Source organism: Opisthocomus hoazin, chromosome 15, assembly GCF_030867145.1.
Source record: "Opisthocomus hoazin isolate bOpiHoa1 chromosome 15, bOpiHoa1.hap1, whole genome shotgun sequence".
Lineage (NCBI taxonomy): Eukaryota > Metazoa > Chordata > Aves > Opisthocomiformes > Opisthocomidae > Opisthocomus > Opisthocomus hoazin.
This window is the reverse complement of record NC_134428.1, coordinates 14,500,309-14,528,197: the sequence shown is the minus strand read 5'-3', so window position 1 is coordinate 14,528,197 and position 27,889 is coordinate 14,500,309. Positions and strand designations below refer to the sequence as shown.

General features: G+C 53.5%; 1 protein-coding gene across 4 annotated transcripts in view; it reads right to left on the bottom strand.

Moving 5' to 3' along the window:
* LOC104333678 (ankyrin repeat and fibronectin type-III domain-containing protein 1) overlaps positions 1-27,889 on the bottom strand; it is a 257,291-nt gene that overhangs the window by 195,276 nt on the left and 34,126 nt on the right. Inside the window, exon 1 of one of the 4 annotated variants that reach the window (XM_075436761.1) lies at positions 4,530-5,583. The exons of 2 other annotated variants lie outside the window; for them this stretch is intronic. In XM_075436761.1, the coding sequence (XP_075292876.1) occupies positions 4,530-4,648 (119 nt within the window). In that variant the 5' untranslated portion in view covers positions 4,649-5,583. Of the gene's footprint in view, positions 1-4,529; positions 5,584-27,889 lie in introns of those variants that run through there. One more of the 4 variants, XM_075436765.1, reaches the window with a different exon arrangement.

Genomic DNA, 27,889 nt, shown 5'->3' with positions numbered 1-27,889 from the left:
TGAAAGCAAACACCCTGCCTGCCCTCTCCCTGGCTCAGCACAAGTCAAGCACTTCTCTTCCCCATTTCCCAAGCTCAGCTTCCCTGGTTTTCACCACAGGTCACACCACTGCCCCCCTCAAGCCAGGATAAAGTTCCTCTGCTGGACCCCACCAAGGACACAGGCTCTTCAGCCCTTAAGTTTTCAGAGGTCTTCAGTTCTGCTGCCTCCAAGGCCACAGGTCTCCCCAGAAGGGGATGCCAGATCTAAAACAAGGCACAACTCTCCCCTCCCTCTTCCCCCATCATGAAGATCTCCTTTTCCACAACCAGGTGAGTGATCTCCAGGTCAGTATGTCAAAGCCCCTCTGTGGGGACCGTATGAGGCTCAGGAGACCATGGAGCAGGGGAGAGGTGACAGCTGTCAAAGTGGGAACATGTCGTCAGCCTCCTGAACCCAAGTGAGCAGATCTAGCCAAAAAGAGTACCGGGCCAAGAGAGGCAGCCACTAAATCAAACAGCCTCCAAGTTTGTGCCTAGGGGATGAAATGCCTCCCAAACACCTCCCCTGGACAGTATTGGGGATTTTTAACAGTGACATTTGATACTGCTGCAAGTCACAGTTCTTACAGAAGGACTGGCACTCTTGGGGGGGGGGGGGAATGTCTGCTTGCCAGCATTGCATTCAGGCCAAGATCAACTCCAAAAGTCTCCTTGAAAAATTCTCCAAAAAGCAGTTAACTCCATCAGATGATGCCGGATCCTCATCCTCCCAGAACTGCTGCAAGCGCCCAGGATCTCAGCCCAGGGCTCTGCCAGGCTAGTGTGCTGCTAAGCAGCCTTGACTGCAACCAGCAGCCTGGAAAGGTGCCAGCCTGCTTCCAAAAACTTCAGCTTGCCCTGGAGCCTGCCCGCCATGCCTTCCCTCGGCACACACCATGGAGCAAGGCCATTTTCTCAGCCCGGTTACAAGACAATAGACCTCTCTGTTTTCTGATGCATTTTCAAAAGCTGCAGGAACCCAAAATTAGTGGTCCATCCCTTTCAGCTTAAAAATAGCTAACTAAATAGATGAGCTACTTTGTATAACCTGTCTTTTCCTTTCGTTGCTCCTCCATGCCAGAACCAGATCCTCTCTGCCCATCCTGCCAACACACAAAGAGCTGGGCACGAGCACCTCGAGGCTGGCACCATAAGATAACACGATGAACAAAATCCCCAAACCTCAGCAAGCGTCCCCAGCCCCTCCTGTCTTTTGCCCACAGGCACCTGCATCCAGTGTTGCAGCCTCTGAGCTGCAGAGAAATCAGCCCCTGCGATGATCCAGGCCTTCATCCTGCACAAAGCGGTACAGCTCCAAAACCAGTCAAGTTGAGCATTTGGTTCATCCATCAATGCTTCTGCTAGATTGAAAAAAGTTACTGCAAATTGAAAAAAGTTACTGCAAATAAATCACACACCTTCCTGCAATCGGCTCTGGCTGGTGTGTTTATGCTCAGTTGTTACACCAGTACAAGATGCATGCTGGGGACACACTAATCCCCAGCTTGTCAGACCTGGAGCCTCTCAGTCCCTGGAGATCTGACTGTCCCACTGATTTAATAACATGGGGCAACTATGCCACAGCACCGCAGCATAGCATGCATCGTCCTGCTGAGCACAACCAGCCGGTCTCAGGTTGGAAAAACCTCCAGGTGACGTAACAGCGAAGGTGTAAATCATGACACAGCTCTGCGCCACAGGTCGCGCAGGAGTCTGAAGAGCTCCTGTAAGCAGCACATTTGCTCAACAGCACCTGAACACAGGGAGAGATGATGCTATGGCTGGGCTCCTCTTCTGCGCACAAGTCTGAGCTCAGAGATTCCCAAATCCAGCAGACTTACTCAACCCACCGCATACACATTGCTTTATCTGGAGGCGTAGTTTAAAAATGCAGGCATATTACTTAAGACCATAACTACAACCCTGCTAATATCTGTTAGGTCCTATGAGAATGCGTGGGACTGCTGTATTTAGAATTTAATAATTCCAGCTAGTGCACCCTCTTTACTGCAGGCCTGCCTACGTTTGTTTTCCGTGGTCCCAGGGGACTACACAGCTTCGGCAAGTGCAGTGGCAGCCCAGCTGCCCGGAGCCACGCAAAGGCCAGGGCAGGGCTCCAGTGGGGTCTGTTAGACATCACACCACAGAACCTGGGATGCAGGGTCTCCGGTACCTCCACGCACATGGAAATGTGGGGTCTGAGCATCTTATTTCCTTGTTTAATTTGCCCACATTAGCATGAAGAAATGAAATAAAACCAGCCATGAAGTGTTTGGCCTTCTGGATGCCAGCAGCCAGTTCAGCTTGGGTCAGGGGTCTCAAATGGGGCTTCTCAATGTGCAGACATTGCAGGAGGAAACAGCCGAAATCTCAAGTAGCTTGGGTGAAAAGTGACCCTGATTTCAAAAGCATCCCATGCTTCAATCAACGCTTATTTTTACTTCCATAATCAACCGCGTGCAATCAAGGGAACGGGCTTGGCATCTACAGACGCACTCAAGTCGCTGGGGCAGTCGGGGGCACCAGGAACACCGCCGACATGCTCGGAGCCCGCCCAGAGAAGCTGCCCTACAGATGCGAGACATGTGAAGGAGCTGGGAGAGCACGGCTCCCAGCATCTTGAGCTCGGCCGTGCTGGTACCATCCAGGTGTGTGGAGAAACTTCTGCTTGGGGGAACCACATCCCACAGCCCCACACAGAGCAGAGCTTCAACCGGCAGCAGCCCCAATGGCTGTGACTGACACATGGCGAGCCACACTCCTGAGTGAGGGAAGCACTCAAACATGTCCATACCCAGCATCCCCCAAAAAAATCTGGTACATGAGCTACACAGCAGCAACATCACTTTCGCAGCTAAAGCCACAGAGTTGGGAAGGCACCATGACAGCTTCACATGGGAAACCACCCATCACCCCTCAAAACACAAGGTCCGGGACTGTAGCACCCTGCGCATGGGGTATCAATAAGGTGCAGAGCCGCAGGAGCATCTCCTCACCTCCCCTGTGCCAGGGAGAGGCCAAGACGTGGCACACACTCGCTCTCCACGTGGGGCTCGGCTGCACACCAGCAACCCTCAGGGACGCGCCATGCTTGGCAGCACCCGAAGAACTGACCTTCCTCATACCCAGCTCTGCGCCAGCACAGCAAAAACCTGAGGGCAGAAACCTTTCTGCCCACAATACCGAGAAAGAGCAGAATAAAGCTCTTGGCTCAGCCATGAATGTTTCTGCGTTTCTGGAGAAACCACATCGTGCTTTGAGCAAGTGGGGAAGAAGCAACTGTCTCTTGTAACGGCTGGGTGAAGAGGGGAGACAGCAACAGCACGTCATGTCTCAGCAGCAACATGGAAAGCAGCAGGAGGGGCCCAAGCAACAGACCTCCAACTTCTTTTTGATCTGCACAGATACTTTAATAACCTTTACAGTGTAGGAGATGCTCAACACGCAGGGAAGAAGGTGACTGGATATCTTGGTGCTATTTTTCCCCCCCATCTGTCCCCACATGGACCCATACCCCTCCAGAAGTGGGGAGGCACCATGTGCAGGTCAGCAGGAGGATTTGGGGACATGCACTGCTCAGGCTGGTAACCCTCTGCCCTGCCATGAGCTCTCACACCGGGGAAAAGCCCAGACCAGCATCAAGTGCTAGCCACGTCCTACAAGCTGCTCGTAATATCCAGGGAGAGATAAGCCACCCAGACACAGAATAATTTCCATACTTGCAATCACTGTATTTACACGCAAAATAAGGACGTTGCACCCTACAGCTGCGGCTGGCCTTGCTGCCTCCCACCGTGACCCTGCGCACCCCGACGGCAGCATGCTCCCAGGCGATTTCCAGTCTGCCCAATGCCACCTCTCCCTGTCCCCAGCGCGTTCTCACCAATCCGCACCTCAAACAAGCTGACGATGAACCGTGCGTCTGTCCGCCCAGAGCAGCCCCCTCGCCACCACACCCTGTCCCAGAGCACAGCCGAGAGGCCCCCACCCCTCCCCAGCTACTGCGTGCCGGAAGCTCCATCAGCACCGTGTTCACCCGCGCTTCCAACTCCCCCTGCAAAGCCACTTCTTGCTGCCTGTGCAGTCGGGGAATTCTGCAGGCAGCAGGGCGAGGGGCAGAGGCAGGGAAGGGCAGTCGCGATACAACCACCTCACCATCGCAACGAGGAGACGGTGCAGCGGCACAACACAAAGCAAAAGGCAGAGGCAAGCAGGTACACGTGCACACAGACACCCAGCAGACACCCGAGACGCACCGCCGACACCTGGGACGGGATACAGATGCCGGGGCACGGAGCCTGCCAGAGACATCCCGTGGCAACGAGCTGACCAGGAGCCCCAGAGAGGACTGAGGTGATGCTTCCAGAGCTCTTGGCTGGCTCCCAGCTCCCTCCCCAGACCCAGGAGATGGAAAGGGCAAGCAAAACACCAAGGACTGCATCTCCCACCCTGCAGCCCCTCAGGCACACACGGAGGCACCAGAACAGAAGGGCCACTGCTACCCCATACCTGCACTCGGTGACACTACAGCAATAGCTCCCGCTCCGCCGGCCCCGCCGCCCAGAGCGCAGCTCTGTCCTCGACTTCCTCAGGCTGAAGTACTCCGTCAGCTTCCCGAACGAAGCCATGGCCCCCGCAGCGTCCGAGCGTATGCCCGCCTGTGTCCCTGGGCGCCGGTCCCACCACACGCTCAGGCATGCTACAGCCCGGTGGCACTCACCACCTCGCGCGCTCCATCAGCCCACGGGACCGGGAAGGGAGCGCTGCGAGTCAGAGAGAGACAGGCAGCACGAGACAGGAGGAGTTTAGCCGGGAATTACTTGTTGGACAGTCCACAGTGCGCTCCACGGCGATCCCTCAGATTTCAAGGGTAGGAAGCCCTGCCTCCCCAAACCAACCGCAGGCGCCGGGCTGCACGAGAGCGGCTGGTGTCTGCACGCTCATTTATTGCGATGCTGCAGAGCTGAATTAAGGAGGAGGGTGGAAAAAATAATAATGCCTGCTGGAAATGATCCCTCAGTAACGATGGCACACGTCTGCAAGCCTCCACGGCGAGCAGCCGCTCGGCAGGCATCTGGGCAGGTGGCTCAGGGCAGCTGTGGTGGCCCTCAGCCAGGCGAGGGGATGCCGTCCGGATCAGAAAGTGATGAGAAACACCAAGGAATTGGCTCTTCAGATGTAATTCCAAAGGGTCTGTTCTTACAGCACACGGAGACCAGCACAGTAGGTGGAGAGCATCCCCGCTTGCTCTTCTTGCGGCTGTTCAGAGTTCACCAGTTTTCCTCCCTCTCTGTTTTCCAAAGGAGAAGGCACCCCTTAGCCTCCAGCAGCACCTACCTAACATGATCTTCCAGTCTGTCACCGAACACCTGAGCGCAAGGAGAGGGACGGACATTTAAAGCAAGCAAGCTTGATCCAGTCAGAGGTCACCTGCAGGCTCTGCTCTCCAAGCTCCAGCACAAAGCCTCTCGACAGCAGGCAGCAGAAAAAGGCATGCTGCTAACCTGGAGGGAAATCCTATCGCCAAACCTCCCCTACCCAGGAACGCTTGTCTCCGCATCCTCAGTGCCTGACACCAGCTGGGCGGAGGATAAACAAGGGCTTCAAAAAAAAAACTCGCTACAGCCCCGTGGAGCAAAGCCAGATTAAGTCAGCGAAGCATTTCCAGGGGAAAGGGTGTCTGACAGCAACTCACAGCCGTGCCAAAAGACCCTCGAGGAAACAGCAAAGAAAAACAGCGTTAACTCAACTGGCAGACCAGCAAGCTAGTTTCACGTCCTTTTGATCCCTCCGTTGTGGATGCCATGTTAAAAAATAAACAAAAACCTATTCGTTCCTATTTCCCTGCTTAGAACCATCCACTGCAAGCAGCCTGCTCGCAACAAGGGACGACCATCCGCCGCAGAAAACCTGCTGTGTGCCTTGCCGAGCCCCTCTTGCCTCCTCCCCGATTTTCCTCCTTCTCCTGCAGGCTCTGGTTCGGCGTTCCGCTCCGAATCAAACGCCCGAAGCAGCCAGGTACACCCCACGGAGCACAAGCCCCACAGCCCACAGTCACCCGGGCTCACTCCCGCCAGCTGCTCGTGACTCCCAGCGTGACCGTCCCCGTCCCTGCCTGCCGTTCTTTGGGAGGATTTTAATTCGCTCGAGCCATCCCCGCTCCCTGCCCCTCGCTCCGGGCGCTGACATTCATCCCAGCAGAACGGCGCAAACCTGCGCACAAAGCGGGGGGGCTGGTGATGCACGAGGGGGGGGGGGGGGGCAGTGGCCATGGGGGACCCTGCCAGCCCCTCTGCCGGGCAGGTACACAGTCCTCCAAGCAGCTTCTCCCTCCTGTTCATACATGGGGAGGGGAGAGCTGGAGCTCGCTTCCCTCCTAAGCCAAGGAAAAAATAAAGCTGTCTACCCGCTGCTCCGCACCGCTGCCCGCTCTGTCTCCCACCTTCTCCCTCCGATGGGCTCCAACGCTGCCGGGGAGGGGTCCGGGGCGCTTCCCAAGACGGGCTGGTTTGCGGGCAGCGGGCGGAGGCAGCGTGCCCGCTCGCTGGCTGTTGGGCGCAGCGTGAGCAGGTAACACTGTCACCCCTCTTATCGCTATCGGCTCCACGTTAACCAGCAGCGGTGAAACGCAACGCGGCAAAGGAGGTCAGGGAGCCGGAGCAGAGCGGAGGGGGTGCCGGGAGGCACCAGAAAAGCAGCCGAGGGGGATACCAGGCAAGCGGGAGGCAGGAGGAGACAACTCTTGGTTCCCCGCTGCAGAGGACAGGTGTAACGCCGGCTCCTTCAGAGGCAGCTGGGTGAAGGCACCCACATGCCTTCAGAGGAGGACAGCAGCGGTTACCTGGCAGAGACGATGTTATCTGCTCCCGGGCTACATAAAGGCAACAGGAGAGCAGCTGGGCAGCAGGAGTGGAGAGGACGAGCAGGGTTAATTTGAATCCCTCTCTTCTCCTCCAAACCACCTGACGGGAGGGCAGAGGAACAGCAGTGCTGCCCCAGGGTCCTCCTTTGGCATTTGCAAAGCAGCATTGTCTGGGGACAACAGGGCAATTTGGAAGACTGCAGACAAAGCAGCCGGAGGATTAGACAGACTGATGGACACACTCCACGGAGCAAGCCAGCCTTCCCCAGCACCCCCCACTCCGGGGGAACACTGCTATGGCCAGGAATCCCCTTCTAGGCAGTTAGGCAGGAGCCACAGCTCGTTGCGGGAGAGTCAGGCCTCCTGCAAGGCTGCAAAGCCTACTCTGTGAGCCCAACAGTGTCGGCGCCGGGAAAACAAGCGGGAGGAGCCTGTGCCTCTATGAAACCCCATGTCTGGGTAGCTAGTGACAGTGGGATTCCAGGTGCAATGCCCAAAAGCTCAGACAATTCTATAAACACCTCCATCTGTGATCAAAAAGTGATATTCCAGAGAAGACTGCTGCCCCACAGCCTTCCCAGTGCATCCCAGTCCCCTGGACCAGGCTCACCAGGCACCCATCTGGCTGGAAGCACAACCAGTGCTGGGGCAGAAGCAACACAAGCTCCCATGTTTCTCCTCTGTATTGTAGTCTCTGGTTGTCCTCTGGTGACGTGGAGCAAGGGAAAGGTTGTCTCCTTTCCTCCAAGGCAAAGGAACAGCCCTCAGGCCCTCCCTTGCTTAAGGAATGATGTGGTCAGCCCTTCAAGATCAGACTGTCACAGGAGTCTCTCTCCCAGAAGAGTTCATTAAGCAGCAATCTGTTGAGATATTGCTGAAATATCTCTAATTTCACATTAACAATCTGCTGTGCTGGGGTTTGCAGCCATGGACTCAGTGATGCGAAAGTCAGCTTCCTACATTCACTTCATAGTAGAACAAAACACTTTACAAGTGAAACGATAGTTTAATTTGCAAGAGACAAACTGATGTTTAAGCGGAGCTGTGGAGGAGACTGGTAAAGAAATCAAAATTCACACAGCACTGGGACTTTCTGTGTTGGGGTAACGCAGAGCACTGTCACACACATCGCCACCCCTGCGCAACCATCACCAAGACATTTGTACAAGCATCTCACACCTTTGTCTGCAGACATTTTGGAGGCAAAAACCCAAGCCATAAACACAACTATGTGGCTGTCTAGGTCCATCTCACACATTCCTGTATGTATGCTTGTTTGGGCCATAGAGACCAGCATTTCCCATTTCAAAACTCTCCAAATACAGTGAAGCCATCGCAGCCATGGGAACCAGCACTAGTCTGAGTTCACAACCACCCACAACACTTTTTCAGGCAGAAATCATAACAGCTACCTCACAGTAACCTCAAACACCATAAGTCCTAGGGCTACCCAAGAGTAGCAGACTGGAAAGCTTCTCTGCCAGGTCCCCTGCCCAGCCAGCATGTCGAGACAAGCTGGACAGCACTGGAAAGTGGCCCTTGCACCATCCCTGGGAGACTCCTCGCAGCTCCAGCCACCTCTCCTGAGCCCTGGGTGAGCACACTGTATTGTGTTGCATCTTTGTGACTTTCCCAGGCAGCTTTTATTCTGATTACACTTCTCAAGTGTGGCTAGACAGAAGCAGGGAAGGAGGAAAATGGTGGTCTTCAGAGCTGACAGCTTCTCTGTCCATTCCTACAGTGCCGGAGGACTCCAGCCCTGTTTCTCCAGGGTTTCAGTTTCACTCCTCCACGCCAAGACCACTCAATGCAAGTTAAACACAGCCACTCTCCCAGCCCCTGGCTCCTCTAGGGAGCTGCATCCCTAGGAGCCACTCATCAGCTGATGCAGAGCCTAGTGCTGCTCTTCCTTCAGCATTGCTTTTAGCAGCTCATCCCTCCCCCCAGGACAGCACAGGTGATGCTCACAAGCACCTGACCTCCCAGTGTCCAGGGGAAGCAGGTAAGACAGACTTAAGCCATATTGGGAGTAGCCACCCCCTTTCTACAAAAATGACAAAACCTTGGCTGTTTGAAGGCTCCTTTTCCATGTGGCTCTTTCCCAGTCTGGCTGATACCTGGAGAGCAGCAACTGCTGCTTCTTTTGAGGTCCTCAAGCAACGTGGAGGATGGAGTCCAGCAGGATGCATAAGTGGACCCCCAAACAGCAGGTTTGAAGTTAAAGCAGTGACAACTGCAGAACAGTCTAGAAAAGCCAAAGGTAGAGCCAAAGCCTGAGCAGCTGATCAGGGACAGAGCCTGGAGCAGGAGGCACCTCTGCCTGCTCATCCCAAGATGTCCCGTGGTCAAAGGGCAAGCTTTCCTAAAGCCACTGCTCGGGGCCGGGGGGAAGACTGTGTGGGTCCAGGTACCTCAGTTCCCATCTGTTGTGGTCAGAGCTCCCCTCCCACAGAGGGGAAAAAACATCTGCTGAGATCCCAAAAACTGAGTGAGGGGAAGCTTCCTAATCCCCCAGGAAACAGCTGTGCTTTCAGGTCAGGTTGGAGACGATTTCTCATGAGCCTTCTTTTAGTGCCAGCTGGGGAGGAACCCGCTTCTCCAAGTTACATGGGAAGTCAGCTGAAAGCACCATGGGAACTTCAAAGGATTTTTTTGGCAAGAATTTTCCAAACTGCTGAAAATTGGTCACTGACATCAGACATCAGCTCCCTATCAGGCCTCACATGAATGCACGGAGCCAATAACGAAGAATTTTGATAATCACCATTTTTTTGGAGGGCAAGGTAAATTCCGAGCATTAGCTCTTGAGGTTTAGCAAACAAAATTCTTCCAGTCTGTTTTTAAATACACCTGACTGAGCCCCCATTTTTCACAATCAGATAACCCAGTGTACCAGAGTGCCATCAAATATTGCAGGATAGTTATAAAAATAAAATTGGAATACATTATTTCACAGGATGAGCAAAGCCAATTATCACCATGTGCACACAAAGAAACATGTTAAATGCAAGTATGAACTGATTTAAGAAACAGATGCACAAGAGAATACCAGCAACTTTTCAATGTCCCAAAAGGCCAAAAAAAGGCACACGCACCCCCCCTATTAAAACATTGCATTGCAAAGTTATACAAGAGTTACAAGGTCCCAAGTCATTAGGAGGTTCAAATAATTCTGCAAGCATCCTATATGTAGCTGGACCAGCAGACAGTATCAGTGCGACATTGGGCATCAAGCAGAGATCACGTAAAATGAAAATATAAAACCCCATCAGTGACCCCTTTTTCAAGGGACAAAGGCACAGAAACCAGCACACCGCTGTGCAAGGCACTCCCTACCCAAAAGCTTCCATTTAAGAAACGTGCAGTGGGAGCAAGGGGTGTCAGGCCACCTCTGCCTCGGATCCAGCCCAATGCAGCCACCGCAGCGCCCGGGTACAGGCTAAGCACGGGCAGGATGCTTCCCCCACTCCAGCTGCTCCCTCCGTCCCCTCCAGAGATGCTCCCCCAGCTCAGCCCCTCTCCTCCACTCCCAGCCCCGCTGCAGCACCCTGCACCTGCAGCCCTTGGGCTAAGGGGGTCACGCAGAGATGCAGCCGCAGAGCTGCTGTACTTACTGAAAAACAAACTTGAGCCTGGAGTCACCTCTCGGGAAGCTTGCCCAGCACTACTGTATGCATTCTGGTGAAGCTGCACGGTGCGGAGGCAGCCCCCCTCCTGGAAGCAGCCACGGCAGCAGCACACCCGGGTGCTACGGTCCCTCCCGGGCACTGGCAGCCCTTGACACAAGTGCAGTGACAGCTCAGGTGGCCCACGCTCAGGTGCGTGGCACTGTGCTCCCCTCCTCGTGCTACACGTTGGTTGCACAGCACTTGCACTTGGCTTCTTGGGTGCTGGCGAAGCCTCAAACCTATCCCAGCTAAATAACGGGATGCAGCACGAGAGCTGGCAAGCCCATCCCTGCTCTGCCTGCAGGGACCCTGGCCAGGGCACGCTACGAGTCCCTCCTCAGCTTCCCCGGAGCTCAGCCACCCAGAGCATCCTCACAGCCAATCTCAGTGTGCACAGCCACACCAAAGAGCCTCAGGGAATGGAGGGAAGAGAAGAGCGTCAAACAGAAGACACACACACACACACACATATCTCTGCTAAAACCAGTTTTGGGGCAGAGAACTTTTCAAGATGACTAATACTTGCAAATGTCAGACTGATTTGCTTTTGCACCACCCCTGAAGCACGAGTCAAACGAATATACCTGTGCTATGTGCAAGGGCGAGCCCGCAGTGGCACAGCAAACGGCAGGTCCTTGCTGTTGCCCGCAGCCCTGGAGAAACACAGCCTGACTTCTGGAGGCCAGCTCCTTGAAACAGTGCGGCCCTGGGACTAACACCCACTCACTGGCAGAGCTGTGAGACCCCATGGAAGTGCGACATTTTAATACAGCCGTAACAAAAAGAAGAGTACAGGAGAGGCTCTATAATTTCAGTCCAACTAGGCACTTTGCTTGAATTACCAGTTATATTGCATTACACAGAAATTTCAGTGCTGATACCTAGCATAAACCAGTCACATCATTTTACCAATTTGCCTGGCGTATCGCTGCATTAGAACTCATTTAGCACAATTACTCTAATTCCAGCAGCAAATCCAGATGTGCTGCCCAAGTTACAGTTGAAATATCCTCATTCTTGGCAACAGCATTGAATTACTTAGAGAGAGACTTCAAAGGCACATTCTTTTTGTAATCTGGGACACTCTCCTGTGCACAAACACAGAGAAGGGCAGGCATTACCCACATTAAAGAGTTAAGTTGCACACTAGTATCGAACATCTAAATAAAGCCCTGGGTGCTGGAGCCTGGCTGGTGGCACCCTGCTTCCAGCCTGCCAAAATCCCTCCCTCTGTCCTGAAAAAGCAGGGATATCAGCACCCAACTTCTGGCACCACAGGGTGGGGCACGTAGGGTTCAAAGCACTCTGGTGCAAGTCAGTATTTATGTGAGTTTGGCTCAAAATTCGCCTTCACAGAGAAGCACCCGGGAAGCAGAGATGTAACCACCACCAAAAGCCCGTCGGTTCAGCAGCGCGGAGGTAGCCGCAGCCCACACCACAGAGCCGCTGAGGCTGATCCAGTCACCTGCCTGCAGCGGCTCATCAGCATCTGTCCCTTCTTCAAGCAGCATGGGACCTGCGCGCTCCTGAACTCCAGTTCCCTTTTTAACTCCCCAGATTGATGGGAATTGCCAAGTTATTTCATCCCACTTCAAAAGGTTCTCCCTGCATGCAACACTGTGCAGTTAAATCACAGCACACACAGGGACTATCACCTCCCAAAGCAGGGGCATCCCCAGTGCCTGCTTCTTCATGGCAGCATAAAAACCTGGCTCATGCTTGCAGGGAAAGATAAGGGCAGGAAAAAGCACAGCCAGCTGAAGGTGTCAGAGGGTTTGCTAAGAGGAAAAAAAATAGAGAGAGAAAATTGGTTAGTCCCTCCTAAAAAAATAGTTCATTGAGTTCAAAAGGACTGAAGAAAGTATGAAATATCAACAGTGACATGACAGGAGGAAACACAGCAAAAGGAGAAACAAAAGGCAGAATAATCCGAGGACATTTGGAGCTGGTGGGGCTATCTCACGGGCAAGGGGTGCTGCCTCTGCCATACCATGCCCATGCACGGGCACCTTGGCTCTGTCCCCACCGCTGCTGCAGATCCACCCAAAACTCGCTCGATTCTTTCAGGCAAAACCCCAGACTTTTGTCTCCCAAGTGGGACAAACAGGGCATGTGCCGTCCCCATCCCCACATCCTCAGCCAGCCTGTGAACAGACACAGCTCAGCACGCATCAGTTGTTCTTTTCCTCCCCTAAAAACCAGCACCAGCAAAACCCTAAGCAAAAACTGGAAAATGCATTAACATGATCAAGAGCTTCAGAATATGAAAAGGAGAATAATTCTTGCAATTACAACCCAGCAAACTTCGTCGGCCTTTAGAAAACATAATAATCAATATGGAGCAAGCAGTCTCCAGGCTGGGAGAGTCACAGGACTACAATCAATACTGCTGCCGGCTTTCATAAACAGCTATTTGTGCCTATCTGCATCTCTGATACAGAGCAGCCCCCTCCCATGCCCGACTCCCCACAAGCAGTCACTCTCCCCGCCGTCAGACTTACGGGTGTTGTTACAAGTGTTTCCTTAGCGAGCACGCAACCCCCAAGGCACCCCATCTCCTTTTCCCTTCCCAAAAGGTACGAGGACTTGCAGTGGTCTGGTCAGAGTAAGAGAGCCCAGAAGAGGCAGAAAAGGGGTGGAAAGGTTGTGCCCAGCTGCCAGCCCATGGTGCAAAGACAGCCCGGCTGCGCGGCTTTCACTTCGTGTCGTACTCTCCCCACTCCTGACCCCGTATACACCAGGGTGGCTGCTCAGCATACCGCTGCTGCTTCCTTCACCCCGGCCACCCTGCTTGCAGCTTCCTAAAATGTCTGTGACTGATGGATACTGCCCGAGTCAAAGCCAGGCTGCAGGGTGAGCCCTCCCGGGGCTCGCTGAGGTGAGCAGGTAGCACGCAGCAGCCATGGGCTGGAGAGGGAGCTGGCCAAAATGCAATTAACTGCCAAGCAAGGGAGGTCACCTTCATACACACTAGAATAAGCCAGATGAGCCTCCAACCTGCTCCCTTCAAGCACTCTGCGTGGCCTGCTTTGAAGTGAATTACGGATAAATGCAACAACGCCTTTGGGAAATTACTCATCCATGACCTCAAGCTTCCCTCCGACTTGTATGAAGTCCTTCCGCTGATCCTAGAGACACGGCAGCACGGTCCCAAGCAGCTTGCCTTCTCAGGTCTTCATGACCCAAACGGGCCTGGACCCTTGGGAACCAGCAGCAGACCCAGCCTGGCACGCGGGGGTCTGCGTGGTGGAGAAGCTGCCCAGCCCCAGCGCTGCCCAGGAGGACCCAGGGCTCAGGTCCCAGCGGAATTTGCACCCTCTCTACTCCCCAGATAAATGCTGCACCCTCAGGGGAGCATGGGGCCACCGAGGCCAGGTGCTTGCCCCTGGGGGGCACAGTCATCCTGAGCAGCACAGCCCGAGGGTCCAATGACAGACACCCACATGCACCAGGGAAGGACATTGCTGTTGCCAACCTTTTTCTTCTCTCCTCTCACCCAGTAATCATCTCATTTCTGCGTCAAAACAGAGTCTATTAAAATCTCAGCTTCTTTCCCCAACAATAGATTAACGTAATCCTCTTACGACACAGAGCTGGCCATGCCTGTTGCAGTCAGTTGCAAACTTTCAAGCCTGGAGTCAAATTTTAACTTTTCATGTCAAAACTCTGAACAGCACAATCATCAGACAGACAGGGATGTTGGATTTACTCAGCATAAGGCTTTCCGTTTAAATTAAGTCGAAAGATTTCCCCCAGGTTATAGCAATTTAATTAAAACAAAGTAAAAACAAACCTCTAAAACTTCCAAAATGCTAGTTGTAAAATTAAAACCTCTAGGACTGCCAAACAGAGTACAGACCCAAATAACACCCAAGGGAAAACAAATACTTCAACTTATTTCAGTAAAATAAAAAGACTGCCAAACCAGATCACACCGTACCCTTCACAATATAAGAAAAAATATTTAAAGCCCCCATCGGGCAGAACAAAGACAATTACACAGATGGTCAACGCCACCAAAATGAGAAGTTGCATACCGAGACTCCTCACCTGAGATGATCTCCACTGCCAGACAGCTCCAAGTCCTTGCTTCCCCTGCTCAGATCCTCAGCATATAGTTAGTCATGAAAGCCCTCCAAATCAAAGGGCTGCTTAGGGAACACACATCAGCTCTTCAAGCCCTGGGACCTCGATAGTACCTGCAGTCCCTGGAAGTTGGTGGGATTAGCTGTGGCCTCATGGGGCAGCTGCACACCAGGCTCCCAGGAAGTCCCCTGGTCTTGCAGCACAAGCCACTGCACTGCAGGTCAGCCTGCACGAGCCCTGAGGAACCTCACTGCTTCCAGACCTCTCTTTCACACAAGTTATGCTCATTCTGTGAATACATAGTCCAAATCCAACACTGCAGCCTTGCATGGTGTGACCAAGATTTCTAATGCTGCGTAAAAACGAGGAAAAGAGGGAGGGAGACCCTGCTGGCATCCCACATGCTCTGCCCACATCAGCTCTTCCCAGCTGACGCCCTGTTCCTACCTTCACCTTGCTGCTGCTGCCATGCTGCTGGCAGAGGTAAACGAAGCCCTGGGAAGGTGTCTGGACAGTCACTCACCTGGGAACAGGAATTGTAACCTTTGGAGCAGAACACTCCAAACACGATCAGCAGAAAGGTGCCATGTGGCCCTGGGATGAGTCAGTTGAGCTGGTCTGGCACAAACCAAAAAACAGCCCAGTCCACCCACACTACCTGGGCACTCAGTGCTGGAGTGAGCTGACTCATCCCAGGGCCACACTGCTGCTGGGCCCAACACAAGGGCGGCGGAGGGAGGTGGCTCGGCCCGGGGGCACGGGGGTCCGAGGGAGATGACGTGCAGTGTGAAGCTGTGCCCTGACAAGCTGTGGGGGGACACCACGCCAGCCCCTGCAAAGCGTCCTAGGATCCTGCCAGAGCCTGGACCCCAAGAGGAAAGGCAGCATAACTACTGTGTATCCAGGATGGCTGGATAACGAAGCATGTCAAAAAAACCCACACATTTAAGGGCTAATTGGCCTCAAGGTTCAGCCAAGGGTGTTTCTGCCAAACAGTCAGGGTCAGGGATCCACTGGATTTCTGCCATAATTGAACATCCTCCCCATAGAGACTGTAAAGCAACACCTTTTTATGAACACCCCACCGGGGTCTGTCCAGCTGTGTTTCACCACAGAGGTAGCACACGGGGAAGCTGGTGAGCAGAGCAGGCTGCTTGCGGCGTGGAGGCAGAAGGTCCAGCACCGCAGCCATGCTTCGCAGCAGCAAAGCCCCATGACACCAACATGGTAAGAAAAATAACTCACAGCAATTGCTCCGCACAGCCCCTGCTGGGAAACAACCAGCAGGTAGGAAATAGACCTTTCACTTAAAAGATAAAGCAATTTGGAAATCGAAACTTCTTCACCAGTTACCTGTCACCATGGGAGAGGAGATGGTGGGGCACAAGGCACTGAAGTCAATGGTTCTTCATGTCAAATACCTAAAGCCAGCATCATAAAGGTGTCCGACAGAACAGGCTACTTAGTACACCTACATGTAGTACTGCTGCGCATCTACACACGCACAGACACAGGTTGTCATAAACTAAAACACCAAGCAGCACTCAGAGCAGCACATCCCTTCGCACCCCAAAGAGAGCAAAAAAGTTTGAAACACACCACACAGAGGTCTGTTCATCACATTTCTGTGAACCTTATCCCAGCCATGATGTGCACCTCCGCACAAGCAGAGATGCCACCAGCACCGTCACACCTCAGCCACGTCTCTCAGCGCAGAGGGCAGGACACAGCAGCACGTTACCTGCAGGGCTGGACAGCTTCACCATCCCATGCAGCAACTGGCAGCAGCCAGGAAGCCTCTGCTGGTACCTCCAGCAGGTCGGCGAGCCCCGTCATGGCCTCCCAAACACTGACGACCCCAGCTGACGTGTCTGCTTCACCCTGAGCACGGCCACAGGGTCTCTCATCGCCCGACGTTTGTGAAAGCAATAGGTGGGAGTCACAGCAAGCATCGCGATAGCACAACGGCAGACCCAAGCTCCATGTTTCCTTCTCAGGTGAATGTCCCCCAGCCTCAGACGGCACAGAACTGCAGATGAACTACCTGGGGCAGAGACCAGTCCCTCGGCCCTAGGGAATTGCCTCAGACGTCATCACTGCCGGGCAGCGGGAGGCAGGCAGAGCTCAGTGGTGCAGCTCACCATTGTGCAATCCCCAAACGATTAAAAGTGGGATACACCCCCTCCCATAGGCCTGGAGGCAGAACTCAGGGTGCTGCTCTCCCTCCCAGAAGGGGATTAAGAAGGTCTTTTAGGCTATTTCTCTTCTGCACGGTTAAGCTAGGCCCCAGGAGCTCCCCTCACAAAGGGCTGCTCCCCACCTGCATGGCAGGCTGTCCCTGCTTTGGGGGCACAGGAGAGGTTTCCCCAGCTGTGACACCTCATCGAGAAAAGAAGGAAAACAAGAAAAAGAAAGGAAGATTGTATCCTTTTCCATGCCGTCCCTGTGCTGGATGTCTCTGCTTTGTTTCCCAGCTCACTGGCAGCAGCTCTCTGGCCTCTGAACCAATCCTTTTGTCACAGCACCGTCACATCTGCTGTCAGACCCTCAAACCCACCTCAGCCTCCACTTCCGGTGGAAGGAGCAAGCACCTCTGTGAGCCCCCAGCCTGCTGTCCACAAACATGTCAGCTGGTGCCTGGGGCACGCAGGCAAAACACCTCACTCCCAAAATCCCCCAAAAGAAAAAGAAAGTCTTTTTCTGGAAAAAGAAATCATGACTCCACCAAAACCAGGAGCCCTCATCATTTTCTTCAGAGTCTTCCTAAAGCACCTGGAGTCTAACCATGGCAGCCCTTTGCCAACACATAAAAAGCAAAAATTGGACTTGGGTAGAACAGTTTAAAAGCAAACGTTGCTGAGTTTCCCTAGCGCAGCATGGCCTGACGTGGCTCATCTCCACTGGTCCCACAACAGCTCTGCTCAGGTCCGGGCAGCATCCCCATGGGACGCCTGACACAGCAGTTTCGGGATGCTCAGCAAACCCATGGGGTTTCTTTCCATCAGCTGCTGCAGAGCATAAGCAGAGGAGGGCCATGCAGCACGGGTGACCAGCACCCACAGTGGCCACAGGCCACACCGTGTTGCTCCGTAGCATTCAAGCTGCAAGAAACAAACTGCTACTATTTCACTCTAATACCCCCAGGCTCTGCCCAAGCTGGGTGATGTATTGAACTAAGCTGTGTCTTTGCAGCCATTCATTTTCCAAACATAGCGAAGTTTTTCCTCCATCTGCAGTGAAATACATGCTTCCCTCTGCTACAGGGGCCACGGCAGGACCAGGCGGTGGTGTGTGGCAAGCCATGCCCTGGGCCTCCTTGCTGGCAGAGAGATTTGGTCACAGACAGAGTGGGATGGGGCAGAAGAGGTCAAGGGCTGATTTTTTGCTTGGTTCTTGCAGCAGCTGCTGCGAAAGATCTCCCTGCCTGCCTGGGCAGGTTTTGGTGATGCTGCATACAGCCCATGGGGTGACCAGGCAGCAATTCTGCTGAGTGGGGCCATCCTCCTGGTCCTCACGCCAACAGGTTAAAGCAGGAATGATGCACCAGGGAAGGATCCTCTCGCCCTGCAGGAGGGAGAATCACCAAGTCTGTGTGACCCATGCCCTCCCCAGCACGCTGCAAATGGCTTGGCATCTCTCCTGCCACCCCTAGGGATACAGAGCAGGCACTCCACATATGCTTTTAGGAAGGAAAAAAAAAAAATCAGGCAAGATCCTTACATACATCCAGGAAAACACATTTTAAAACATCATGCTGAATCTAGTACATGGAGCAGGAAAAGTCTGAAACAAGCAGTGAAGGTGGTAAACACCAGAGGACATCAAATAGGCCACATTTTCACCGCACACATCCGCTGGCAGGCCAATATTGGCCAAGATACAGGAGATGTGAGCTGCGATCAGAGCAGCCAGACCTGTGAAAGCCTCATGGATGAATGCACTTGGAACAGCACAATAAGCCCCACAGGGCTCAGGAATAAGATTAACTGATAATAGGGCAGCTCCAGCAATTTGAGCAGCTTTCACGTTACAGTCACTTCATCAGCTCAGAGGGCTGGAGTGTCAACGTCTACACCAAGTATCACCGATGGGGCGGATCTGCTGCACTGGGTACCACTGTTTGTGAGATATGGTCATGGCCCAGATCTCTCTGAATCACCTTGAGAAGTGCGCAGCGAGTTCAGCCCTGGAGCGGGACAAGGGACAGGGGCCTTCTGGCCTCAGACTAGGTCCTGGCATTCCAAGAGCCCAGCCACAAAAACACACAGAGATGCTGAGATCTAAGACCTTTTCAAGGCACTAAGATGTAAACAAAGGTAGGTAACAAAAATTGAAACAAAAAAACCCAACTATATAAAACAAAGATGCAAACCATCTTCTCCATCAACAGATAGGCCTCATAGAGAACTACAGGAGCTAAGCTGTGCTAGTCCAGGCTTAACATATCTTCTTCCAGCCTCCCAAGTCCGCAGATGTCCCAGCCATCCTCAGCCAGCTCTTGCCAGGTAAGCTGCATTCCGTGGCTGAACTCTGCCCGATCTACAGATGTGTCTTTGTTATCTGCCTGCTGTCTGCAGAGGAATAGAAGGGGACATTATACCATATTAAGGTACACCCCAGGCACTAGCTTCAAGTCTTTGATTTACTCTTTTACAGGTCACTGTCTCTGTAAATTGTGTATCAAAGGCAAATTGTCAGCACAGTCAACAGCTGCACCGGTGGTTGAGCATGAAAAATGAACGAGGCTTTCCTCCCAAATTACTCTTGCCTTGCAGAGAGGGCTGTGAGGACAGAAAGCAGGGGAGGAGAAGGAAGAAAAAGTCAGAGCAAGCAATGGCATGCAGCAGAAAGCAACACAAAAGTCAATTCAGCAAAAGTAGGATGGGGCAGTGTGAGCTGGACTGGTGCAGCCCTCTCCCTCCCCTGCCCCAGCACGGCTAGGCTCTGCCCAGGGAGCAGTGCAGGCAGCATCAGGCTCAACAACGCACCAGCTGGTTTTCAAAAGGCCTTTTATTAAAAAAAGCTATCCAAAAAGACAGTCAGCTACCCTGAAACTCTCAAAAAAATGGGGCAAGCAGGGATTTTGAGGATGGGAAGAAAAGAAATCGAAGGCAGAAGTGACCTGCCAGAACAGGGCTGTTCACAGCAATCCTGAAACACCACTTTTCAATGCCTACACAGTTTATTTCACGCTGCACAGACCCCAGCTGATGTGACCCGAACACACACAGCACGGAGAAGATCCTGCCTTCCCTGGCACACAACAGATGTGACATTACAGCAAAGGACAGGGAGGAAGCAGAGGAGGAACGTAGCCCTTTGCCACCCCGGCTCCCCTCCAAAGGCTTTGACTGCGCCAGCTCCAGCCACTCCGAAGGGTAAAGCCTCCGGGGTAGCATTAGGGCTGTGTAAGAGATCAATAGCAAACGCACAGAGCCTGAGCGTGCTCCCTTAGCAGCTTGCTGGATTAAAGATTTAATGCAATGTGTCCCTCTGGAAGAAATTACACAGGCTATTAAGAAAGATGCGCCTCTCATCTGATGAAATCCAGCAATCATTGCAGCAATACGTGCAAACTAAATAGGCTCTGTAGAGCAAAGGGAAAGCTGCAGTTGCTCTCGTAAGCCCCTTCTGGATAGAGGAACCAATGGGTAAAGCAGCAGCTCTATTAGCAGTAAAGCAAACGTGCAGACACAACCATACCGTGCCTGCAGAGAGCAAGACGGTCCCTGCTTCCAAGGGAAGAAGTAAAACAACACTCAGCAGCAATCACTCACCATTTCCCACCAGCATCCAGGGGCTCGCAAGGCTGCTGGAGCAGGGCAAACAGCCCAGGGCTGGGAGAAGCAGGAGACCTTTTGACACCTCATGGGCTTTCCAGAAGAGAGCAAGGGACATGTCAGTCCCCCTCGAGGTGGCAGCACCTTGGCACTTTGGGAATCCAAAGTATTAGCTAGTACTTCTCCTAGTACACAAGCAGGAATAAACCCTGGCTCCCTCACCCAGGGCCAACGGGACTGGAGGAGCACTGGCTGCCACACCAACAGGAACACCATATGCTAAAGCATCTTACTACTTTTGGGGATAGCCGCAGTTCAATATAGCATTATTGAGTGTACAGCAAGCGCCTTCCTTCTAAGCAGCAGTGTTGTGCTGCAGACAGCAGCACTGGGTACACTAAATTCAGCTCCGACATCCCCTCAGAAAGTTCAGCAGCTTCACCACAGCAAAGCCTGGTCAGTAAAACATTAGACTTGACCAAAGGAAACAGACACAGGGAAAGAACTCGCATTAGCATGCACAAAGCCCTTTTGTATAGCAAAACCATCCACGCAGCAAGATGCACCTGGAGATAATATTCCCAGGGAACCTGAGCTGAGACCCTGGAACTCGTTCAGCATGGACCACAGATGCACGGAGAGTTCCCAGGTCCTGAGCATAACCCACAGCGTTAGCCATGAAAGGGCAGCCACCTGCACGCCTGGCACTGCTGCGCTGCTCTCCAGACTCACCGCTGCCTTTCTGAGGGAACCCGTTGGTTTGGATGCTGTGCCAGGCTCCACGCCGCAGAGATCCAGGCGCCTTCACAAACACAGGACAGGCGACCGGCATGTCTCTGCAGGGCTCCCCCACCCTCCTCCCAGCAAGCACGGACACACATGGGATAACACCTCTTTGGTGGAGTTTGCTTGCCATGCCTGCATCCCAAAGAAAGCTCCTTGAAGCAACTGTCCCCAGCACCTTCACCGCCATGGTGCCTCGCTCTCTGGAGAGGTCATTCAACAGCATCAGCCTGGCTCTGGGAACATCCCATGTAGCCAAGCGCAACTCTGCAGTGCCAGTCCCCGTTGTCTGCCATGGGGCTGGGCTCAATTCCATGAACACAGCCCAGCAGCCTGGCACATGCATTATAAATTAGACACAACTGTGCATTAAATCAGAAAAGTCTCCATGACAGTTCTGTGTGCTGACCTAGAACAGAGGGGTTGCACCAATACGACCCTGCTCCATAGACTGTCCTTCACTCATTTTCCCCCCGCTGTCCTGCTCCAGGTCTTCCCAGCATCCCATTGCAGGGTAAAGCTGAGCCCCACACACGCTCTCCCAACCCTTCCTCATCGCCTTTAAGCCCCTCACTGCTCAGGACCTTGTATAGAAGCTCCTGCAGAGCCCAGCTGAAGGTGGACTTACAGAAGGAAACAAAAGCTAAAATTCATAGTTGCTCTGATCAAAGCAAGGATGCCTACAGATTTCCAAACTCCAATGGTGAGAAAAGCTAGACGAATTGGAAAACAGATATGCCTGTGGATCACCTGAGAAGACATCTTGGTTTGAAGCCTGATGAAGTTCAACAATGGCAAGTGCAGGGTCCTGCACTTGGGAAGGAATGACCCCATGCAGCCCATAACCAGCACATGCTCAGGATTGACCTGCTGGAAAGCAGCTCTGTGGAAGAGCACCTGGGAGTCCGGGTGGACAACAAGTTGACCACGAACCAGCAGCAGGCCCTGGTTGCCAAGAAGGCCAATGGGATCCTGGGATGTATTAAGAGGAGTGTGGCCAGCAGGTCGAGGGAGGTTCTCCTCCCCCTCTACTCTGCCCTAGTGAGGCCCCATCTGCAGTACTGTGTCCAGTTCTGGGCTCCCCAGCTCAAGAAAGGCAAGGAACTACTGGAGAGAGTCCAGTGGAGGGCTACAAAGATGACTGGGGGACTGGAGCATCTCTCCCATGAGGAAAGGCTGACGGAGCTGGGCTTGTTTAGCCTGGAGAAGAGAAGGCTGAGAGGGGACCTTAGAAATGCCTATAAAGATCTTAAGGGTGGGTGTCAAGAGGATGGGGCCAGACTCTTTCCAGTGCTGCCCAGCAACACGACAAGGGGCAATGGGCACAAACTGAAGCACAGAAAGTTCCATCTGAACATGAAGAACTTCTTCACTTTGAGGGTGGCAGAACACTAGAACAGGCTGCCCAGGGAGGTTGTGGAGTCTCCTTCTCTGGAGATATTCAAGAGCCACCTGGACAAGGTCCTGTGCAGCCTACTCTGGGTGACCCTGTTTTGGCAGGGGGGTTGGACTAGAAGATCCCCAGAGGTCCCTTCCAACCCCTACCATTCTACGATTGTGTGAAACGCCAACTCTTGCAGTCCGTGCAGGAGACACGGGCAGACCGCGTGGCACCGCACTTGAGCTGGACCTTTTCAGGAGCAGGGTGACAGCAGTGGCTTACCAACATCCCATGGTTTCCCCACCCAGCTCCTGCAAAGTTCACAGGGGGCTGCTGCAGGCAAAGCACTCCTTAGCTCTCGTGTTTTTTCTGCTACGAGCACCAGCCACGGTTCCAGCAGAGAAACTCCCTCTCCAAAGCCATGGTGCTTGCCCCACGGTGCAACATTCTGCCCACACGCCCCACGAAAACAGATGATATTGGGGGTGAGTTTCAGCAGCCGGGTCACTGAAGCCCAGCAAGCCAGCGCCAGCAGCTGCACGCTTCTGTTCTGCCCACGGTATTTCAACATTGGAGCTTTTTGGCAGCTCGCTTCAGTCTAGGAGCGAGCGCACAGACAGATCCCACGGCTCAGCTGGTGAGCAGCTATTTACAGGTTATTAATGAAGTAATTTACTGTTTATTGCAATGATTCTGCCAAAACACTAGCAAAAAGCATTACAGTCACTACCAGCAAACCTGCCAGTTCACAACAGGTCAGGAAAACAAAAGTTTCAGGTCTTGCCTTCTAAAAATCGGGTTTACAGGACCCTGTCGGCAGCCCAAACTCCTCCTGGCACAGCTGTGCCTGTCACAGGTACGAAGGTGTCCAGGACAAATGCTGCCTCCTGCCAAAAACCCTCATGCAGAGGAACATACAGCAGCAAAACCACTCCGCATAAGCCCTCTCCCGAGGAAAACACATTCACTCCAGGTGCTTTATGGTAGAGCTGCAGCCGACCCAGTAAGGTTGGGAGTTGCACCCCCACCTTCCCACGAATGCAACGATGGGCCAAGCATCCAAGTAAACACCCACTGCGATGCAGTTTGGCTCCAAAACACCAACCGCACTGTCTCACACACACGCACTGCTGCTGCTGACAGCCTCTTAAGCGTGTTTCCTCCCAAAACATCATAAGGAAAGCAGAGGAGCACATGAAGGAAAGAAACTGCCAACCTGCCCTTACTTTGCTGTTAAACAAGGAATCCGCTTTCATCAGTACATCAAGAGCCTGTGGAGATCAAGGAAATACATTCCCTTATACACTCCCCAGGGCACATAGCTATTTGCAACCTGAAAAATAGTTGCTGTCACTGCACATCTGAGGAACTATCCTGAGCACCACAGCATGTCTTTAAAGGAACAAGTACTACCCAAACTGCAGCTTGTTGCACGCTCCCTCTGAAATGGCCCCAGACAGGCCAGTGAGCGAGATGCAGGCACGGCTGCAGGGAGGGCCAGCAGCATCAGCCCCACATGGACAGAGGCCGAGGATCCCCCAAGCCCCAGCACTATCACCAGATCTCTGCAGCTCTGCTGCTGACAGCCCTGCTCCGGGGGACCCCGAAGACCCCTGTGGCCAAGGCCCTCTGTGCAAGCCCTGGCCGAGGGGGAGGTACACACCCTGAGCAGGGAGGCTGAGCAACGGTGCGGCGGATGCAGGGCCTCGGGGACATCAGTCACAGGGACTTCCAGGGAGGAAGAACAGTAGCACGGGCTGAAAAAGTGTCACTGAAGACCACAAGGCCAGAATTTTATTTCCTGCTTTAACAGAGTGAAAACAAGAAAAGGACACACAGAAACACCACAACGTGCTGCCTGATACGTACCTGCGCAGCAGACGTGCCCAGCCCAGGGTAAGCACTGCGGCAGGGTGTCCCTGGGGAAGGGCCAGCACCCAGCTTGCCTGCAGAGTCAGAAGCAGGCATTACCCTCCCTCCCTGCACTCGCTGAATAATTAATCCTCCAGAAATTAGTCAAGTCTTTAACTACGCCAGCTCAGCAAATGGAGTGAGGAATTTCTAGGTCAGAACTAAGAGGAGGGTGTCGAGGGGAACAATGAAAGAAAAAAGAGCCTTAGGGCTCTGTCTCCTGCTCACTTCCAAGGGATTAGCACCCTGCTCTGCCTTGCCCAGCCAGGGCCAGCACCTCCGAAGCAAGAGCTCCGATGAGAATCACACCTTGTCATCCTGACGAGGGCTGACACCACAGCTGCCTTCTGACATCGCCAAGGAGCAAATTTTTGTGCAAGGCATCTCTCTCCATCTCACATAGTTTATTTTCCAAAGCAGAAAGGAAAGCATCTTATGACAGTTATATTTGCTGTCTCCCTCCCACTTTAATGCCTTTGATGTCTTAACCACCATCTTCTGCAGAGGGTTTTTTTCCCCTCTTCCCAAAGCTGTAAGCCAGGGGTGAAGTGTGCAGAAGCCCCAGGAGCATCATATTTCACAGCACCAGTGAGCAAGAGCAGCCCCCCATGAAGCCCCTCTCAGCCCCCTCATGCGGTACCACCCACGGCTGTGCCGACAGCACCAGGGGCAGGCAGGTTTCCAGCTGCGGTGCCCTGCCAAGAGGCAGCAGCAGCAACCGCAAGGCGCCGGGCGACAGCTGCATCCGATGCTCAAAAAGCACTAGGTCTGTCCTCCCAGGCAGACAACCCTTGTGAAAATGAGTATGTAATCATTTGCTTAAGATTGATCTTCCCCAAGATTAATGTAGGTATTTGGCCACCCAAAAAGATCTTGGACTGTGTGAAGAGCACACAGAGCTGGGGTGCAAGGACAGGGTGGGAAGGTCGAGCGGCACAGGTGGGGGGTCCGGCTGCGCACCCCACTCCTGCAGGTGACGGAGCCATGCGGTGCTGGGCTGCCCTCTCAAACATGGTCCTCCTGCGCCCACCTGACTCTACCCACAGTCCTGCAGGGACCCACCCTGGCAACAGCCCCAGCCTCCCGCTCCGGCTATTCCCCACCACATCGCCCTCCTTTCCTCCCCACCTGGGAAGCAAGGGAGGCCGTGTGTGGGATCAGAGACAGGGTCAGCGCTTGCAGTTTCCCACCTCTCATTGAAAAGGTTCAGCCAGAAATTCCATTGTGGGAGCATGGGAGAGGGGGCAGATGACTCTAGTGATGGCTACCAGACTGCCTTCAGCCATCCCCATGCAGCTGGGATGCTCAGGAGGGAAACATAGAGGGACCAGACTCCTACCAAGAGCCTGGGGTGGAGGGACCCCACAGAATCCTGTCCTCCCCTTTGCTCACACATGTTAAAACAACCCTGACCACCATTACTGCAACCTCTGGGCAACAGGTCCAGCCCCAGGGAGGTGTTCACAAGCAGACCAGAGAGGGAGGGTTGCAGGAACCTGACAGGGAAAACAGCTCATGCTGCACCCACCTCCTACTCCACTGCTTTGTGCGAACTCTTCTTGCACCAGTAACAAGACCACATGCTCCACAGGCAGCCTGCTCAGCAGCTCTTCCTAACATCATACCTTCTTTCTCCCTTCGGTTTAACCTGCTAGGCACCCTGCAGCCCATACTTGCACTCGGAGGACAGAATGTACACAGTTATAACGTCCACCACTGAGCTCCCATCCCAGCTTTGGCACCTCCAGCTCATTCCTTCACTCCTCACAGGTTGTTTTTCCCAACTACTTCTTCTGCGCTTTAAGACAGACATAGACAAATGGAGCCCACAGAAGGCCAGGGAGTTAGGGAGCAGCAGTGCGCAGGGTTGGTCCCTCCACCTGGTGGACTACACATCCCCCGAGGGGCTCCATCCCTCTGTCCCATGGCAAGAGCACCAAGGCCTTCCTGGGGTGGGGATATCCAGCACCCCTTTCTCTCACTCACATGGCAAAGACTGAAGCTAGTCCATCTCCATCCAACCAGGACCACGTGCCCTTTGGATGAATCCTCCTCCCTGCTCTGAGAAGGTGGACACTCAGGAGACCGCCTCCTGTGGGAGCAAGGGGACCACTGGGGACAGACGGGCAGCAGGACTGGAGGACTCGGCACAACAGCTCTGTAGCATTGCTCGGCTCATGGGGATGCTGGGGACCCAGCGCAGCCCGAGGCAGCAGCAAGGCGGGGGGGGACAGGACAGTACATGGCAAGCACACCCTGCCTGTCCCCCAGAGAGAGGAGGGGGCGGCCGCGAACAATCCCAGCATTGAGAAGCCGCTCACCCAAGCCCATCTGCGGCTCCGGGAGCCTGTGGCGGACAAAGACAACATTAGCCAGTGGCGAGCCCTGCCAAGGCGGGGGAGACAAACTGGCCTTTGTATCTGTGACGGCAAAGTTAGCTTTGGGGAAATGACTAGATAGCTCAATGACTGGAGTCTGTGCTTTGGCTGCTTTTCACTTGGAGGTTTCTAATCCACGTGCAGATGACGGCAGAAGTCTCCTGCACTCCCTTTCTCTTGTCTGTCCCACTCACGAGATGAGCTGGTGGTCCCACCACAGATCCTCCCTCGTGCAAGGACCTTCAGCGCACAGCACCAGTCAACAAACACACTTGAAGCAACAGGAAGACTGAGCCAAGAGGGGTTTGACCCGTCCCAGCTTAAATCCATTTATCACCCGCGTTCTCCTTTTGCCTCCTGACCAGCAGAGCGCTGGGGGCTCAAAAGCATTCCCTCCCAGGGGTAAGCCAAGCAGGGTCTGCACTTCCGCCCTCGGACCTGGCCCATCCTGTCCCTTCCCAGTGCTTGAACTTCATGTCCATGCCAGCAATGATTTCCATATGCAGAAAAACAAACCCCCAGGGACAACAGGTTTTCTTCCATTTCCTCCCTTCCCCAGGTCCAGGACGAGAGCAGCCCTTCTGCCTGCAGCGAGCCAGCGCCCGCCTATCCTCACTCCTGCCTGCAGCACAGACCAGCACGTGCGCTGTGCTTAACTCCATAGCCGCGCAATCACTCTCAGGTGGGAAGCATTTAACAGTGGCCACTAACCGCTTCTGGACAGCCAGGACAGCCCAGCCCAGCACACTCTTCCCAGGGGAACCTCCCTGAAAAGGCAAATCCTCCCCACAACTTAATCAGAAAAACAAGACCAGATACAAATGGAATCAGGAAGAATTTTTTTCTTTACACAGCATTCACTCTGGAAAGCCAACATAATGGACTGAGATTAAATATATGTATTTAAACACTGCTGCAGTGAAACCACCAGGTTTGACAGTACATACCAGGTTTTCACTGCTGGTACAAAGCCTGTCATTCACACCTTCCTCAGTCACAGCTAGTTCATGTTGCATTACC